Source organism: Alexandromys fortis, unplaced genomic scaffold (assembly GCF_014885135.2).
Source record: "Alexandromys fortis isolate MF-2015 unplaced genomic scaffold, M_Fortis_MF-2015_v1.1 scaffold_160, whole genome shotgun sequence".
Classification (NCBI taxonomy): domain Eukaryota; kingdom Metazoa; phylum Chordata; class Mammalia; order Rodentia; family Cricetidae; genus Alexandromys; species Alexandromys fortis.
The window spans coordinates 1,612,497-1,631,966 of record NW_026068035.1 but is presented as its reverse complement, the minus strand read 5'-3'; the positions used below and the strand labels follow the sequence as shown (position 1 = coordinate 1,631,966).

General features: G+C 51.3%; 1 protein-coding gene across 7 annotated transcripts in view; it reads left to right on the top strand.

The window, feature by feature from the left end:
- The window catches only part of Mbp (myelin basic protein), a 103,237-nt gene that overhangs the window by 63,718 nt on the left and 20,049 nt on the right, over positions 1-19,470 (top strand). For 5 of the 7 annotated variants that reach the window (XM_050164987.1, XM_050164983.1, XM_050164986.1 and 2 more), the window contains 2 exons: positions 7,537-7,967; positions 14,702-14,770. In XM_050164987.1, the coding sequence (XP_050020944.1) occupies positions 7,537-7,967; positions 14,702-14,770 (500 nt within the window). The remainder of the gene's footprint in view (positions 1-7,536; positions 7,968-14,701; positions 14,771-19,470) is intronic. The other 2 variants (XM_050164984.1, XM_050164985.1) reach the window with 1 other exon arrangement.

Below are 19,470 nucleotides of genomic sequence, written 5' to 3'. Positions count from 1 at the left end.
ACTATATGTTCTGGGCACACAAAAGAGGCATTGGTGTGTGATGGGTGGGCTGACAAGATCCATTTGTGGAAGTGCTTAAAGCCATCGCCCTGGGCAGCCTGGCGGGCAGCCACATGCCTCTCATAGATGCAGAATTTCTGCCATAGCTAGTCCACAGGCCACACCATGGGCCTTTTTGTTTCCTATGCCCTCCCAGGTGACCCTGAACACAGCCTGCCAGTGGCAGAATTATTCCATAAACAAGGAAGGTCCTCTCCAGCCTGGCCCACACTTCCAGATTCCATAGCTCCTCTGCAGGCCAGGGCTGCTTCTCAAGAAGGTCAAGTGGTCAGAGTCCTGTAGGTATCTATCCTCACTCCCCTCTTCTCCAGGTAGGAGCAGGGCTATATGTACCTGTGTGCCTGCAGCTACCCCAAACCACATAGTTCATGGTTTCCATCAAGGGCTAGATGCCAGTGACTGGGGACTTAACTTTGCCCTGGCCCCAGACCTCCCTGCTTCTCCTGTTGAGAGTATTTGAGAGCACAGCAGAAAAAGCTCTCCTGCCCAGGTCAGCTGGACTCATATATTCAGAGTGGCCGGAATCTGTAGGTCAGCACCCCAGAAAAATCACCTGCAGACCCCTTTTGCAGCCAACACCCACTCACCCACCCATGGTCACTAAATAGGGAGCCTCTGAGCCACATGTCCTCTTGGTTACAGAGTCTGGGCAGCCTCCCTCAAGCTTGCCAGCCTGGCAGTCTCCAGATTTATCCACTTATCTGTATACAGCTGCTGTAGTTAAAATTCCCACAAATTGGAGCAAACAATTGAGCATTAGGAAGAGCCCCGGGGGAGTTGTCCTGGCATCATCGGTGTCCCGTATCTTCCACACCAGTGCCTTGTACCCCACCACCATCACCTCTATGTCCCAAGTCTTTCTTGCGTATAAAGAAAAATGCTGGGATCTCAAAATTTCTTCTGCCGGAACCAAACAGTCACAGTCAAGGACAGGAGCGGGGGAGGGGCTGGTGTGCAGAATCTCACTGTGTTGTGATGATAAAGCATCGTGGAAGAGAGAGCTAGAAACAGGCCTGTATGCTAGTGTGCATCCTACAGCGGGAACCTTTAGTCGTTCACCTGACCAGAAATATGAAAGGAGGCCACACGCTTTAAAACAGGAGTTTCTTGTTTTGTTTTGTTTTTTAAATCTCTATCAAATAATTACACTCCGCGTTGCAGATTGCACAGTAATGGTCTCTCCGATCCTGAGTTTGCAGCTAGGGTCTGGTCTGAGCCATCCTGAAAGTGGCCTGCTCTGGCATGTTTAGATAGACGGATGGGGCACTATTTCCAGAAGTGACCATTGGCTAGATGCCAAAATCACTTCTTGGGGGTTGGGAATCGTCAAGCATGCCCAGCTAATGGAATCCAGCTGTTGATTGTGATGCTGAGGTGTACTTAACCAACTGAAGTAGCCTCTGCTGTGCAAAGGCTCTGAGCTCTGAAGGTGGCTGATCTTGTCCGAGGGCTTCAGTGTGGTCTCCCATACCTGCATTGCCTGCATCCCAGGATTCCTGCAAGCATGTCTGTGCAGGTTTCCTGCAAGCGTGTCTGTCTGTGCAGGTTTCTTGCAAGCATGTCTGTGCAGGTTTCCTGCAAGTGAGTGTCTGTGCATGGAACCATGCAGCAGCTTCAGCATGTCCAGAAACGACGGAAAGGAAATGCAGACCCACCTGCCACACCCCTAGCTTTTGAACTCCCCCTGGGAACCCAGCACCTCATGCTTGTGTGCACACCTTTTAAAGCCTCACATTTCCTCAGGAAGGTGTCCAGACTGGAGGCCCTGAGGAGACAACTGGAAGGACGTGCAGGGTGTGCTGGAAAGCGTGGAGCTGTTTGTGGGACAGGGTTTCTGTGGGCGCGATAGACTGCCGCAGAAGAAATGCACCCTTAGCACCAGCCTCTGGCTCCTGGGGACAGTAGCTTGAGCTAAAGATGACACCGAGTGAGACCCCGGCGCTAGGCTGCCATTGTCTACACGACAGACGAGACTGGCACTACTGCCATCCCACTTGCGAGTAGAAACGCGCTGCCGCCCAGCTCGGCCAGTGACTTAGCGAGGACAGCTGTGGGCAGGAGGACAAGGTCAGCTTCAGGGATACACCTGTGGGCCTCTGCGGACCCCAGAAGCAGTGCAGGGTGATTTAATGATATCTGTTCTCTGTTACTCCTGTGTTCTGCTTTGCATGCACAGATTCCCTAGTACACGTGAGCAGAAGACTTGTCAAACCCCAGGACCACGCGATGATTTGTTTTCCATGGTAAAGCGTCATGCTAAATCCATTCTCTTGGTACCTCAGAACCAGGTGAACGATTCTTTCTACAAATCCTTCCACACCTAGTCACAAAGGATTCCATAATGGATGCTGATTTCAAAAGCAGATTTAAGAGAAACTCACACCTAAAAATGACTCATTAGCTGGATGTGAGGATGCGTATCTGTAATCCCAGCACCCGGAAAGCTGAAACGGGATTATCATGAGCTCAAGGCCAGTCTAGAGCTACACAGAGAAAGTCTCAAAAATAAAGGACATGGAGTTGGGGGGGTGGCTTAGTAGACAAGGTGCCTGCTTGCTGTGCAAATATCTGGGGCTTGAGTTCAGAACCCCAGAGTCCACTGGTAAAGCCTGACCTTGTAGCATGAATGTAACTTGTAGTAACATGTATGTGCCCCAGGGGAGAGAGATGGAGGTGAAGACAGGAGAATTCCCAGAACACAGCTAGCCTCATATGGACAGCAGTAACCAAAAGACCCTGTCTGGACATAGAGTGTGAGAACCAACATCTGTGATTATCTCCTATCTCCACACACAGGCTGTGACACACATGCACCCACACCCACATACATGCTATGACATACATGCACCCACGCCCACACACATGCTGTGACACACATGGACCCACGCTCACACACGGGCTGTGACATACATGTACCCACACTCACACACATGCTGTGACACACATGGACCCACGCTCACACACAGGCTGTGACATACATGGACCCACACCCACACACAGGCTGTGACATACATGTTCCCACGCCCGCACACATGCACACATGCCCACAACATGAACACCTACATAAGTTTATTATTATTATTGACATAGAAATAATCACAAAATAGCCAGGGAAGCAATGTGAAGCCAAGCAAAGGAAAAGGCAGGCCCTAAAGTGCTCACTAACCACAAAGAGGAGTCGCATCCAGGCAAGAGTGGCCAGTTTGAAAATGTGACGTGGAGGAGCTGCCACAGTGGGCTTCAGTGCAAGGATTCTGAGCCAGCACTCACACATGGTCCATGGGGTGGGTGCCCTTTGGGGAGCAAGAGGAAAGGGAGTAGAGGAAGCTGTCCTCTGTATGAGGGGTACAGAGGACTCGAAAGGGCGCATGAAAAGATGCAGCCTAGTGTTGCCATGCTGATGTCGTAGCATATGATGGACTCCGGTGACGAGAACCTGATGGATACAGAGTTAGCAACAGCAACAGAGCAAAAACAACACAGGGTGTGGGGGAAGGATGAAGAAGAGGAGGAGGGGGTCAGACACGAAGGAAAAATGAAGGGAGATGGGGGGCGGAGATTGGCGGCTGTAGCCACACAGAAAGATCCTGAAGGAGGACTCAGTGGGCACCAGGAAGCTCTGAAGGGGGAGTTAGTTCATAGAGCCTGGGCCACTGTGCCCTTTGGCTGGCCAGGTCAGCAGAAGATGAGCCTCCTGGAGCCGTGACTTCAGGGATCTTTAAATAGTAAATGTCACCCCAAATGTCAAGGCCCTGGAGTTTCTGAGCTCTAAAAGCCATTTAAAACTCCCTGGTACCCCGGACTGCTCAAAGGTGTACCGTTTCACCTCTCAGAAGGCCAGGCTGTCTCCCTACCGGAGCTTCCCAGGCTTCTCATAGCCGTAAGATTGGAGAGATTTTAGCAATACTCTCCGTGCCCGTTTTGGTAAGATCAGATCTGGGCGTGTCCCTAAGAGTGACACGCATCCGCTCTGTAAATGGAGTCTGAATGGAAAGCATCTCTGGCTTCAATTTGACCGAGGCAATGTTCCTGAGCACGCTGAACTGTGCTCGGGCCCCTCGCAGGGCTGCAAGCTACAGGTTTAGACTCCCTACCACACTTCTTTCAGGAAGGGAGGAGCCACTCTGGGGACACAGAGGCCTTTCTGCATCTCACAAATAACTGTATTCAAGGACACAAAGCCCAACTGTTGTAAAAATATTAGCATTCAGATGCTCTTGTGTTTTGTTAATGCCTTTAATTCCTCACAGCATAGCTCTTGTCTTCCCTCCTCATTGGCATGCGTTTCTGTCAGCTACAGAATTTATAGCTCCAGCTCCAGAACCAGCCTCCTAGGTGCTCCTGCCGCCCTCTCCACCTGTAAGTCAGCGCTGCACCCCTGCAAACCCCACCTGTCCAAAGCACCCCGCAGAGTGCTGTGTGCACCTTTCAAACACTGTATGGTGACCGAGCTTAAGTACTGCTAGAAATAGCCATGTTCCTTGTTATTCACGACAAGCCAGTGGTCATGAAAGAAGGGTGCCAGCGGGCATCTCCACCCACTTGGTCTTGTCCTGTTCTCAGTCACCCTAAACTGAGTGACCCGTTCCCACAGCACCCATCATGACAAAACGTGTCATCCAGTAGAGGCCTGGATGAGACCGTAGCCATCCTGGTTCCCAGAGTTTGCCTGGCCCTTTGTCACCAGCAAACATTTAGACTGCAACATGGGGTTGTGGCTCAGCTTTGGAGTAGGACCCCAGTTAAGAACTTTGAGATTGAGATCATGTTATTTGTGGGTCAGTTTCTAGACCCTGTGATTTTCTGGATTTGGAAGCCTTTGCAATATGGGTGCTGTATTTATGCAAACTTCTGTAACTATGTGCAACCAAGGGTACCACCTGCCTCAGACCCCTTATCAGCTGTCCCAGACCCCACTGACCTGTCATCCATGTGGCCATCCCGTATCTGATCAGAGGAGCCTCCATGAGCTCAGACATCTGTGGAATGCTTGGTCATTTCAATTCACCCTGGAAACCTTGGGACAGTCACACACTAAGAAATAAGAGAGGCACACTGGAGTCAGAAGTCTTCTGATGTTTCCAACCAGGAAACAGTTTATATATGTTCCATTTTTTTCTCCATCATCTGGAACAATGAAACCAGGTGACCAACGCAGTGTCATCCTGGCCCTGTGAGCAGCTCTAGCAGCACAGGGTGGGTCCTTCTGCATGTGTCCTACAGAAATCACGGGTGGGGAGGCAGAAGTGCAGGACTGCACCTCTGATAGTGTTCTCTCTGCCTCTGTGAGTGCGTGCGTGCACACACACGTGTCTACCCCTCACCAAGTCTATACGTGACTGGTGCGGATCCCACCTCAGCTATGCTGGCCCCAGAGAGCAGATGCTGAGATGGGGTAGCCCACCCCGGAGTGGCTGCTTCACATTCGCCTTGGATACCAGCACCCAGATCTTAACGAGTGTGAAGGCAGAGAAATTTTCTTAGGAAGTGCAGTCTGTCCACAATTCATTTCATGCTCTACTGCATTCCACATAGCCTTCTATAATGGTTAGGTCTCTTGCTGCCAGGACAAAATTCCTGCCCACGGCAGCTTAAGGAAGAGCAGGTTTATTCTGGCCCCACACTGTGAAGGTAGAGTGCATCGTAGCCGGCAGTAAGAGTGAGCCTAGTGGTCACATTGCATACAATCAGGAAGCAGAGAGACAGCTGCTTGGCTTGCTTTCTCCTGTGTACTCATTCCGGGCCCCTCGCCGGTGCAATGATGCCACCCACATCTAGAGTGGGTCTTCCTGCTGCAATTAACCCCATCTAGAGACTCTCTTACACACACGTCCACAGGCTCATCTCCTGGGTGATTCCAGTCGTCTCCTGGGTGATTCCAGTCATCTCCTGGGTGATTCCAGTTGTCTCCTGGGTGATTCCAGTCGTCTCCTGGGTGATTCCAGTCGTCCCCTGGGTGATTCCAGTCGTCCCCTGGGTGATTCCAGTCGTCCCCTGGGTGATTCCAGTCGTCTGGGACGATTCTGTCAAGTCGATAATGATTAATAACCCTTGCATCACATTGCAAATGAAGACTCTCCCAGGGACTGTTCATCAAGGCTGTTGGCCCTTCAGCAGGCCTGAGGCTATCTGGGCCCTGTGAGGTGGACGGGAAGATGTCATATCAGGAGTGCTCGCGTGCAGCCTCCCCTCCTAGAAAATGGTACTCAGTGCTCCCACACCGACTGTGAACACCTTCCTTTCCGGGAATATGGAATCTCTAGCCTCACTAGACAGGGAATCTCAGGGACAACCTCCCCAATACCACAAGGACAAACCACCAAGCAAATGGCATTGCAGAGGTGTGCCATGAGCTTGCTGTAGGATGTGATGTGATCCCCTGGGGTCACACGTACTTCTTGATGAGCAGGGCTCCAACTTCTCTGTGCTGTACCAGGGCTGCCAGCGGCAGTGTCCAGGTCCTGTGGGTGGCTCTGATGAGTCATGGAAACGTGGTGCTTATGATACCCTCACGCAGTCACCAGAAAACACCTTCAGCAAAACAGTGTCCCCACCCATGGCTGCCTTGTTTCAGCCCTCTGGGCCTCTTTCTTCCCTCTGCCTCCCTGGAGTATAAACCTGGCAAATCCTTGGCGCTGCCTGGCCCCTCAGCCTGGCCTAGGCACCACCACTGTTGTGAGGAGGGTCTGCACATCCCGAACTCTGGATAAGGGGGCTGGCTGATGGGTAAACGGGGGGGGGGGGGGGGGGGGGGGAAGGGGGGGGGGGGGGGGGGGGAGGTTCGATAAAGGATGGGTAGGGAGTGGATAGATGGGTGTTAGGAAGGTGTGGCTAAGCCAAATTTCTACAGGTAAGTGTGAGATCTAGGAGAGGAAGCTAAGTGATAGTCACTTAAACCCAACTCTGTAACTTGAGAGAAGAATAGACGTAGTGCCTGGGCAAGCAGCTCCCGGGGCCAGAGGCCTCCTGTGGAATCTGGGAGAGAGGAAGGCCCCAGTGACCTGCTTCCCTAGGTATGAGCTGCAGGAAGATGTGAGGAGTCTAGTCTCTACTGAGAACACTCAAAGCACCTTTTGTCAAACAACAGTTTCAACATTTGGGGCTCGTACATCAGTGGCCCTAACTTAGACAGTAGATAGACGATACCGACACCACAGAGCTATCTGGTGCAGGGAGTAGCTCAGGAGACGTTTTGGCATGATTGCTATAGGTACTCAGGCCATCCCCACCCTGGGGGGGGGAAGGGTTCTTTAGATGAGGTCGTAAAAATGACCCCTGAGTCTCCTATACCAAGCAAGCTCAATCCAGGCTAGCTCCCTCCAGTTGAAACCATCCAAAGTGCTGTGGGGGCTCCTGGGGCCATCACTTATCTCGGGTTTTATAGGAGACAGCTAGCTCAAGACCCCAGGAAGAAAGCGGCTTTGTCCCTTGGGAGGCCGTGCACAGGCCCACATTCACATCGCATTGTTGTTGCAGGGGAGGCAGATGCGGTCCAAAACAATGGGGCCTCGGCCGAGGACACGGCGGTGACAGACTCCAAGCACACAGCCGACCCAAAGAATAACTGGCAGGGTGCCCACCCAGCTGACCCAGGGAGCCGCCCCCACTTGATCCGCCTCTTTTCCCGAGATGCCCCAGGAAGGGAGGACAACACCTTCAAAGACAGGCCCTCCGAGTCCGACGAGCTCCAGACCATCCAAGAAGACTCCACAGCAGTTTCCGAAGGCCTGGATGTGATGGCATCACAGAAGAGACCCTCACAGCGATCCAAGTACCTGGCCACAGCAAGTACCATGGACCATGCCAGGCATGGCTTCCTCCCAAGGCACAGAGACACGGGCATCCTTGACTCCATCGGGCGCTTCTTTAGTGGTGACAGGGGTGCGCCCAAGCGGGGCTCCGGCAAGGTGAGCTCCGAGGAGTAGAGGAGCCGTGGGGTTAACGGCAGAAAGGAAGGAGAGGTGGGCAAATGAACTGGGCACATGTCCCTGTGTCTGAGATACTGGTCCTAGCCGGACAATGCCGATGGCCCAGGGGAGTGGCCTTGGTCACCACTTAGCCCATTTCTACTTGTTCTGTTCCCTTTGTCACAAGGGGCAGGGATTGGGGTGTCACTCAGGAATGCAAGGGTCTTCTGCATCTGAATTTTGGGGCATCCTGGATGTGACAGTGAGAGTACCTGTCTTAGGTGTGTGTGCCCTCGCCTTGGGGCTTCCGCTGATTCTGCCTCTGCAACAGTGCTTCTGGTTTCAGTCCTGATTTGTGCTCATTCGCTGCTGGTTCAGGCCGCTAACTTTCGCCACTGTGAAGCAATGGCCCATTGAGGAGACGGAGGTCTGCAGAGCAAACCCCTCCACCTCTGGGCAACTTTCCCCTTGGCCTTAAGTAGTTCGTTGGGGGCGGGTGGAGGAATTAATGAATGTTCATGAGTCAAAGCTTTATTATTTTGTGATTCCATTAATTTAAATATAAACTGTGCTTCCTGATGTTTCAAAAGCAAATGTTCTGTGGATGAAAACAAAAACTGTATCAGAAGACAAAAGGTACAAATAGTCCAGTTTCCAAGCGCAACACCTGGGGAGGGATGCCTTAGCCTGTGGCTCGGGTTTGTCTAGCAGCTAGTGGCAGGTGGCTATTGCCCTACAAGTGTGCGGCATTTTCTCTAACTCTGTCGGCTGGGCAACTCTGGGGAGGAGTGTGGGTGGGAACGTTCAAAACAAGCCCTGGTTTTTGAGCAGCCTGTGAGTTGTGAATAAGAGCCTTGCAGAACTCAAGCGGTTCTGGACTAAAGTGTGGGACAGAGGCCTCTCCATGGCTCTGGGGCTGTTGTTGGCAGTGCAGGTTTCCTGAAATACTGTGGTCACAGCCACGCGTTTGAGAGCGAGAGTGACTGAACTGCTGGAGCTGAGCTCTCCGTGGCCACCAGAGCCCCTCGGCATCTCAACAGCCTTGTTAGGATGGTCCTTGTTAGGATGTCACCACAATTTGCTTGTCATTAACCCTCGGTGTATCTGACCTGCCGACAGAGTCCAGGTGCATGTGGCTCCTTGCAGTCTGTACTAGACATTCTCTCGGTCATTGGCAGGGCTCTCAGCCCGATACATCAATCCTGGGGCTTGTTTCTAACTTACATTCGTGTGGCTTTTCAAGTGTTCTTCTCAAGGCATGTCGGTTCTGGAGGGTCCAGATGTCTGTCCCCTGAGGCCTCTTTGTGAAACCAAGACCCCCACACACAGACACACACACACACACACACACACAGCCTCACCAGCCTAGAACCCTTAACCTGGTCTGTGCAGCTGAGGAGACAAGAACATGTTTTTATGCTGTGCAGGAAAAGTGAACCAGCTGGAGGGAGGGCACAGAGTCTAGAACCAGCTTTGTGGTTGTGGTTCAAGCTGCAGCACCATAGCACGTCCGTGGATAGCACCATGGCCCTCCCAGAATGTACAGATGTGTACAGTTTTAAAACCACAGGCCCGTCAAATGTTTCACAGGAGACAGTAAAGGCTCAGAGCAGTCCTAATATTCACAGAGAGTTTCTCTTAGATCATCAAGGATCCTGGGGGAGAGAAAAGATTTTCACTGGAGATATATATATATATTTTACACATATATATAAATTTAAATAATTGGGATTTTTTAAACTTAAGGTGTCAATTCTCTGCGCCATTGCTGTGCATTCCGAATATGAAAAAGTTTTTAAATGAACAACCTTTGTACATAAAAGGTCCCTTGGTGTTTGTATATGTGATCCTTATTTTCTCATTATTTGTTAGTTTGTTTTTTTTTTTAACTCACATACAAAAATAGGGTTATGGCATTTCCATAGAGTTTGTCTGTGTTGGCCTTCCCCTGTACCCTCCTGAAGCTTGTCCCAGATGGAGCCAGAGGCACCTTCCTCTGCTGAAAACCTGCTGCCCAGGCACACACAGCAAGGGCCTGGTCACTGTGTCCAAGCCTATTTCAATGTGATGCTTGGCTCTGTAATGTCAGAGATGGAAATTTAGCTCACTCTACACCGAGCTATGAATCACAATCACCCTAGCAGCGGGGGCCAGCTTCTGGAGTACTTGTTTCTATTTGTATTTTGATGCTTGTAGATGGGAGGCTCGTTTTCCTAGGCTACAAAGGTCCCTGAGGAAGCTGCAAAGAAAAAAGCCCAAAGACTAGCTAGCTACCACTGTCATTCTGAGACAGGGGTCTAATTCACGCGCAGGGTGCCCAGGGTAGGACCACAGGGCCCACCACCCATCACTTGCAGATACAACTATAGCCTGCCCGTATAGAGCCAGTTCTCCAGAAGGAATCTGGGAGACTCTGAACACCCTCCTTTACCCTGCAAAAGAGCTTCTGGTCCTGTGGCCCCCTGCATCCTCCCTCCCCAGGCACGCAGTGCCTCTGTACCATGCAGAGCCACCACCCCCGGCACACAGAATGCGGGGACAACACCCAGCCTTTGTGTGTTTGCCGGGCTGACATTCAAAGAAAGCTCATGAAGAATGCCCTGAGAAGGCATATTCTTCTGAGACCCATGGTGAAAAGTCCATTGATGGAGAGCATTCTCTTTTGTCCTGGGAAGAAAGGGAGGCTGTGCTCTGGCCTCTGAGGAACAGGTCTCCCAGCCAGTAGGATGCCCGGGCCTAAAGAGGGTGTGAGGGGGTAGGTGGCTTTGAGGAAGAGAACAAAGGCACCTGCTCCAACCCCTTTTCCTCTCACCTACTGCCAAGCCTACCAGCCCCCAGTTTTAGGGCAGTCAGGCCCGCCAGCCGCTGTCTCGGAACGCAAATCATAGAAAGATCCCTTCCCATCCAAAGAAAGCATCTCACAGAGGACCTAAGCTGATCATACAAGACCGCATCCAAATACACACACACACACACACACACACACACACACACACGAAGGTAGCAGCTCATCTTCCATTCTTCCAGCCGGGGGAGGATGGTCTAAGCTAAGCCACCTTACTAGTGGTTCCACCTATATTTTTCTTATTATCTATTTATTTAATATGCAATTTCCATTTCTAACCTGCCAGTGTAGGCCTTTTTGTCGTTTAGTCTGCAGGTGGCTGCTCTGCCCCTCGTTTTGACAGGCCAGGACTAAGTACTGCTGGGTGTAATCCATCTTGCGAATTGGCCGGTGTCTGTTCCCTGACTCTTTCTACCGCATTCTAATGCTGTATTAAACGTACCTCCGTTCTCCAGTAACTTTAGTCTTCACTGTTAACTCTGGCGTCCGAAGGTTACACGAAGGTTGCAGACACACTTGCTACAGTGTGGAAAGGTGCCATGCGTGGTCACATGAAGGACACGGTGGGAGTATCCACGTGATCCTCCCAGAATTCCAGTAGAGCCACTGTCAGAGAGAGAGTGTTTGTCATTGCTACCTGCGAATAGAACACTCGGGGGTCCAGGCAGAAGCAAAACTTCCTCATAAGCCACTAGGGACCACCAAGCCCCTCCCTGCCTCCCACCCACTTGGCAGTAGTTTTTCAGAGGCGTTTTAGAGAAAGTCTGCCTGTGAAAGCATCTGTGTCCAAGGTCATACTTTTGAGATTTCTTGTATAAATTGTTTTAATGAGTAGCCACACCTTGGTCGGTTACTGGTCCCTAGTGTCTGCCTCTCTGCTGCCGTGACTGTCACAGCCATCCACTGCTTCTTAAGTGGGTGGCAGTTATCCTGGAGTTTGTCAGGCATTGCGCCCTCTGTAAAAGTGGGATGTTTGTAAATCGCGTTTGTATTTAATGGTGACACCCTTAGGTGGTTGTACTGCGATTTGATTTTGCTGTAAACTTCCGCGTAATGTACATCTCTGCCTCTGTATGCTCTCATTAAACATCTTAACAGATCAAAGGATGGTGTACTAATTGCATATGGACTTTTTAAGTTGTATTTGTATCTTGATAATGGCTTTGTGTGACTGGCATCTCCACAGCCTTGAGAAACGCCCACAGGTAAGTCTGGGCACTCAAACTCTGTCACCTCCGACAATGGCAAGGTCCCCAGTACTCTAGCCGCAGCGGTGTGGTAGCTAACTCTTTCCCTTCCTATAGTCACTGTCACTGCCTGCAGTGCTTAACGGGGTGTCCTGAGGATGGAAGGGATGTGAGGGCACAAAGGGGCCAACCCAGGAAAGCCCACCGTTACTGAGGATCTAACTTTCCTCTTTGCTGTAAAATCCCCCACAAAGCAACATGTGGAAGGGCAGGCTTGTTCCAGCTCACATTTGGCTCACCATAGCGGCAGGAGCTGGATGGAGGCAGCTGGTGACACTGGATCCCCAGACAGGAGTCAGGGAGATGGAGGCTGCTGCTCCACTGGAGTTCTTTTTATTCAGTCCAGAATCCCAGCCCAGGGCATAGTACCTGAGGGCGGGTCTTCTTATCAATCAAGATAATCTCTCCTGAACCCTGCGGCCTGTCTCCCGGTGAGTCTAGCTCCTGTGAGGTTGGCAATCAGTGTTAGCCATCACACTGAGTGAACACACCAGGACGGCCCTGCTGGGCTCCCCAGGGAGCTTCAAAGCCACAGGACTCCTGCAGTTGAACCCAGAGGTAGGGCCAGGCTCTTCTAGAGAGTAATGCTGGATAAACCTGACGCCCGGATAGATGAGAGATAAAAGCAAAGACAATAAGCAATTTAGAAGGTGACCTGTGTGACTTCCTCCCCAGGGACCCTGATCCTCACCTCCTCACCTCCTTCTACCCACGTCCACTTTAAGGGATGATTTCCCAATCGTTGGTATTTCTTTCAGTTAAAAAAAAAAAAGGATTAGCCAGACGGTGGTGAGCAGTTCTGACTGTTGGTGGGGAGTGCAGCCTGGCATCTGAAGAACTAGATCATTGTACAGAAAATAATCCCTCTTTGAGCTGATGGTGAAAGTCATGGTGATGCCAAGATACTGGCTCAGTATCTAAGAGTTGTTGGACGATCCCATCAAACCATGGCTTCGTATTCTATCTTGAAGTTGTTTGTTTAGGAACAGGAGCAGCAGCTCAGAGAAAATGAAATGTCCTGGGGAAGCCCCTACATGTGATTGTTTCTATGGGGTGTTCTTCATGCGTGCGCACGTGTGCACACACACACATACACACCCCACCCCTTCCAAGCTGCAGGGACACCTTAGGCTCAGAAGTACTTGCTTCCCAGTTAGTCAATTGAAGACGTTTTCTTGTCAGCCTGCACCTACCCTGACTCGAAGCTCAAACCCTTGTGAGTCTGCACAGCAAGGAAAGGGCTTGTTATCCTTTGTCTAACCCTGTTCAGAAGAAGTGATGTCAGGGTACAGATTACACTTCTGTAAGCATCAGCAGGTCGCACTTTCTCAGAGCCATGGTTTGCCTAGAGCCATCTGCCCACTTTGTGTACAGATGTCAGACCTTCGGGGGTGCAGGGAGCTCACAGTGACTTTCATTGGGAAAGCTGTCCCGTTCTACAAAGAAGACCCTAATGGGCTTCTCTATCTCCTTTTATCCATGTGTGTGGCCTGGGTTTGCTCAGTTACCCGAGAGGTCACTCTAGGGACAGTCAAGTTTTCTCGAACAGAAGCCCACACAAGCTTCCCCCAGGAGTGAAGACACTCCAGCGTTCATACTGGAGTGTCTCATTCTTCAGCTCCTGATGGAGAGGATTTAAATCACCAAAACTCTTGCTAGCATAGAAGTGGCCCCTCTGATATGGGTGAGGACTCTTGCTCATGAGACATGCCACTGAGCACAGCCCACTGCAGATGCTCCTCTTGGAACCCTGGTGTGTTGATTTTCAGTGGTCCTAGCGGAACTAGCGAGTCAGACACTACAGTCACCTTCCGGCACAACGCTCCACTCCTGCCCATCACTGACAAGACCATTCACCTGCCCAGAGCAAGAGTCTGGAACCTACTGGGTGGATGTTCTCTCTTAACTCTAAGCAGCCCTCCCCCATTCTCCCCTTCCCTTCCTCTCCCCTCCTCCATTTCTCTCACTTCCCATCATCACTCTTTCATCCTCTCCCTCCTGGTTATTTTACCATGTACAGTAAAAGGACAGAGATGCCTCTGGCGGGCCATTTACTTGGGCCCTCTGATTCCGTTCTTTGAAGCTCGCTTGGGCTTCCTTGAGGTCAACATACTCTCTCATAACTAACACTCTAAATTAGGATACTCTGAATCAGGAATAAATCCCATGCCACAAAACTTATAGCAGTAGAGTAGAGAGTAACATGACTTGTGCCAGGGAAAGAGTGGTGTCCCTGCGTCCCTGAGTTTCACCAACAAAGAAGGTAGGCAGAGTGTCACTCCACGTGGTCACAAGTGTGACCCCGAACGCTGCAGGTCCTGAAGTCATCTGGAACTCTGGGGAAGCCTTGAAAAAGTTAGAGAATGCCATTCACGTCTGAGTCCTACTTGGAAATCCAGCACAAACAACTGCATTTGCCCCTAGAGAATAAAGGCCTGTAACTAAAACTCAGTGTGAAATGAGGCCGTTCCCTTGCAATTCCATGGTAGGCTTCCAAAACCTTTCACCATACCAGACAAGCAAACGTTCCTTTGCCTGCTGGAGGTCAGCTGCACAGGTGCTAGAGATTGTCGGAGGACCGCGGGGCTCTGCAGGCAGTGCCCACACTGGACTCACCCAGCCCACTCTGTCCTCCTCGGCAGGTACCCTGGCTAAAGCAGAGCCGGAGCCCTCTGGCCCACAGCCGTCCTGTGCTGTGCAACATGTACAAGGTAAGCTGCGGTCACCGTCTCTCCAGCCAAGGGTCACTCCTTAAAAGAGTCACAGGGGTTAGGAGAAGCAGCTCCTTCAGGATCTTACTGTGTTCCTGGGGTCCAAGAGGCCTTTGGGGCATCTGTGAGACCCTGAAGGGATACAGCAAGAAAAAATTTCAAAACAATAACAACAACAAAACCATGTAGGAGGTAGAGAGTCTGTCTTTGAGTCTCTGGTGCAAAAATCTCAAAGAACCAACCAGGACATGGTACAGCTATCAGGTCATAATGGAGAAGGCCATGGGAACAAGCTGTGGACCTGTGATGTGGCCTTCTGTAATGCCACACAGGCTGAAGAGTCACCAAGAGCACTGGCCTAGAAGGACTAGCCTGGACCAGGTCATTGCCTGCCTGTGTTCCCTAACTACTTGGAAAGCAAGTTTCTATCAGATATCAAGCACTCCCCAAATATCAGCTGAGTTAAACTCAAACAGTGAGTGTCCTTCTTAAGTCCAGTCCCCTGATATCTGTCCCTCTGAGTATGTCACAGAGAGCGTGACTAAGATCCGCCCTCATTTCCCGGTATGGACACTCACATACTGTGGACACAGCTGGGGAAGGTAGCAACAAGAGGGGGATCCTTCAGTCAGCCACGGTTGGGACTGCTCCTCATGCAAGCTCAGCATCACCACACACATTGTGTGTCTATCAGTGACTGTTTCACATGGACGCACACACCATCTGGACCTTGTCACCTGCCTTTGTCAAAGACAGAAGGTGAACGGTTTGGAAACAACGTCTCAGAGACCTAACCTCTAGAGCATTATCTCTCTCTCTCTACTCCATCAAGCACCTATCAGGAGGGAGGATGCCAAGGGGTCGGTGACCATACAATTCTGCCACGTATTAAACGTAAGCCAGAGAGGGGGCTCACTGTGGACGACCACGCTGGTGTGGCCGAGTCCTGCTCGGCTTCAGCTCTGCCTAGCTTTGAGAGCTGTCTCAACTGTTTATGAGGGCCCACTGTCCCCCAGAGTTCATCTTTATGGTTCTGCTGGGGCCAGCATCCAGTTGACTTGCCCACACGGGCAAAGGTCTCAGGCAACAGACAGCACCTGCCCGGCAAGTGCCTGGCCCTGCCGTTTCAGAACTTAGCCTGCAGCCAGTGTGTCAGGTGTGAATCCTGTAACAATGCCAGGCGCCTCATCCAAAGGTGAGAGAGGCACCTGGTACCCAGGGCTGGATGACTGAACCCAGCCGTAGGATACCTTGTTCATCGTGAACAATGCTGACACTGTCTACCTGTCCTCCCCTAGATTTGAGATGCCGCTCTAGGAAGCAGACCCTGAGTGGAGTGGAGATTCTAACCAGAACCCCAGGGTTTCCCCAGCTGGGAACTATCAAGAGAATATTGGCTTTTTCTCCTTGAACAATTACTCAGCAGGGAGAAGCCAGCCCCTCCTGCTCTCTCCATCCCAGCTGTATATATTTTAAACTTTCTGTGTATATATTTTAAAGGCTGGTCAAACCGCAGGCCAGCTGTGAATGACATCCTTGCATGGTCAGAGTCCAGTCTCTTGTGGACGTGTGTTATGGCCGCATGATGCTAAAACATGCTACAGGTTCCCAGTGTGAGGTTCTTTGCACCTGTTATCTGTGTGTTCCCATTTTCATTCAAACAGAGTTTTAAGACTGGCTTGAACACACATTAGAGCCAAAGTAAGGCAGACGCGAGTTATTAGGTGCTATATATCATATTTCCATGTCTACTGTGAGGGAAGACAGACGTAAGGTAAATCTAGAGGCAAGACCCTGAGGTATTCTACCAGGCAACAGGGAACTGTTCCAGGACCCGTGCGCGGAAGTTACCCCGGCCTCCCTGATACACCAGGGAAAGCACAGTCAAGGTTCTGGGTCTGTCCCCACGGCAGGTAAGCACAGAGGCCAGTGTCTGTGTAACAGCCCGGGATTTTCCCTCTCGGTTGCAAGCCCACGGGACTTTCCTAAGGATTGTCTACTCTCTCACGTGGTGATGGTGGGTGATGTCATCCTCCAGCACTGAGGTTGCCTTCGTTATGTTAAGAGAGGTGGTGATGAGTCACAGGTATGGATTAGCCTCAGCCACAGGGAAAGCCCAGCCAGGCCTGGCCCCACTCAAGGTTTCAGAGAGACTCTTGACTCTTGTCATTCAGGATTCTGTGACTTGAAACAAGCTTGCTGAGGAGATAAAGGCGCTGGGTGGAGGCTGCAGGCTGGGCAGCAACTTAAGGCAGCGGGAGCTGCTAACTCTTCTCTCTTGCAAGTCGAAAGCTCGGAGGACACGGGTGAGCATTGCTAGTAGCTGTGAACGCTTCTTCCTAGCTTTGTAGCCAGGACACATCCCACATACTCTGCTAAGAAGGCACCTCTGTTTGTGTCGGTGGAGAGACAGGTACACACATATGCCACTATATTATGAGTTCCTCTCCTACCTCCACCCTTCGCTCTCCTAACACACCTGCAGGCCCTGTAACGAAAACCCACGTTCTGTGAAGGAGGTCACACCCAGTTGGTCCCAGCACCGCTTTGGCCTCCTCAAGCGCCAGACTCCCTGCTAGGCATTCTTCAGTTCCAAGAGACTCAGGCATTTTCTTGGGGCCATGCTTGTTCTTTGGAGCTTGAGGGACAAGTGGGAAGGAGCGGAAAGAGATAAATAGGAGAGCGTTTAAGAAAAGCAAAAAATTCCAGAGTGGGGAAGGATGTGGACCTCAAAGGGACAAACAGCTCCCCAGAAATGCATAGACAGGTCTCGCATACCCCATCTGGGCAGCCTTCCTCTCCCTTCCTCCGTTCCTGCCTTGTGGATGGTTGGCATGGCCTGGCATGGCCTGGGAGCAGGCAATAGTATGTTCTACTAACGGAGAACACAATGAACAAAACGAGGCAGGAGCTAAGGAGACCCTATCCATGAAGGACGCCTCTCATTGCCAGTGTGTGGGGCTTGGCAAGAACCCCGGGGGAACGGTGGACAGAAAGGGCCACCTCCACTGTCCACACCACCAAGTGCTTTGTCTTGGCTTCATTTGGAAGGCTTTCTAGCCTCTCCTTGCCAGCCTGGCAGGGCACCATCCAGCCATCACCATGCACGGCCCAGGTTTCCCAAAAGGCCCGCACTGCATCCGACCCACCAGCTCTGGGATTCTGCCATCTTTGGTCATAAAGCAAGAATCAAAGACCTGAGGGTTAGGTCTCGTTCTACCATCCAGTCTGCAGAGGAATGTCCCTGGGTTACAGTCTTCTCAGAGCTAGGCTTGCTCACTTGGGAAGCGGCTGTGACCAGAGAGAGGCCCGTTATCTGTCTAGAGAGGACTTGGTGCTGAACAAGTGAGAAAGATCTGTGTGCTCAGAGCAGACTTCCTGGTAATGCATGGGCAGTCTCCCTTCTGTGTACTCCGTTCCAACCTGTTCTAGAGGACTCAAGGTCACCTCAGAGGGCATGCTAGACCTGCAGGCTCCAGGGACTCCATCCACCCTGAGCTGCTACAGCCTTCAGGCACTGTGCTTCTGCTCTTGAGTGTGGTTTCCTCGGCTGTTAATTTGAGAGTGTGATTTAATTGGAACACACTACAGATATTGTCTGAAGACTCCCAGCCCACTGGTCTTCTCTCTTCAGGAAAGGTTCACATCAGGTGAGGGGTCTCGATCCTCCTGAAGTGGAGGCAGAGCCTCAGCAGGCACCAGGCTCCTTAGATCGTCCTCCACCCCAGGAAATGTAGCCTGCAGATCCCCACACAGAGGGATTCCCCACGCACTGGGAGCCCGCCTTGCTGTCTGATGAATCTAACTTCCTCTTCATTGCCCCACTCATGGCTCTGGGTAGATATGGATGGGTTTTGTGGCTGCACATGGGAATGGGTCCTCAATCTGTCTTTGGCGCAACTGTTGGCCAGGACAGGAGGCTGACTCTCTGCCTGAAGTCCAGCCATCTAGCACAGGAATGTTTGTGCAACCCCGGTGCCTGGTTTGAGCTCAAAGTCTTGGTTCTTTGGAAAGTCTGTCTTTGTTTCACTATCTTTCCAAAGAAACCTCTCCAGACCCACACATTGTGCAAACGGATACAAAGTTCCAAAGCTGCAAACCAGGCACATCCTATAATCCCAGCACTAGGGGAGGGGAAGGCCGTCACATGTTAAAGCCCAGCCAGGGCTACATAGCATGGCCTTGTCCCCAAAGAAAACAGCTCCATATCATCAGTGTTTGGCTTATACTGCTAGTGTGACTTCTGTTTGGTATTTGTATTTAATGGTATGCTTCGGATATAATGGGATCTCAAGGACAGTGGGTACCTGGAAGCAGTGAAGAAATGGGAGTATAAAAGCTCATTCCACTTCCCACCGTATTTAGAAGGAAGCAGGATGGAAGCCTCAGGAACTAAAGGACGCTGGGACAAGGTGCCACCAAGCTGCTGACCTACTCGAGGAGAGGCAGAGCAGTCAGGTCTGCTAGCAGCCTGCAACTCCCACAGAGCCCTTGGCCTGCCGCCGTTGCTCCTTTTCTGGGGAGCCACTAGCCAGGAGAAGTCCTGAAGCAGGCATCAGAACTGGGCCCCGCTGAAGCCTGGAAATCCCTGGCCTAGAGAGCACCCAATTAATCCCAGAAGTGTGTGGGACCACCTGGGCTTTCTGTCCGTCTTTCTGGTCAAGTCCGAATCTCAAGTGCACATCCCAGGAGGTAAGAAG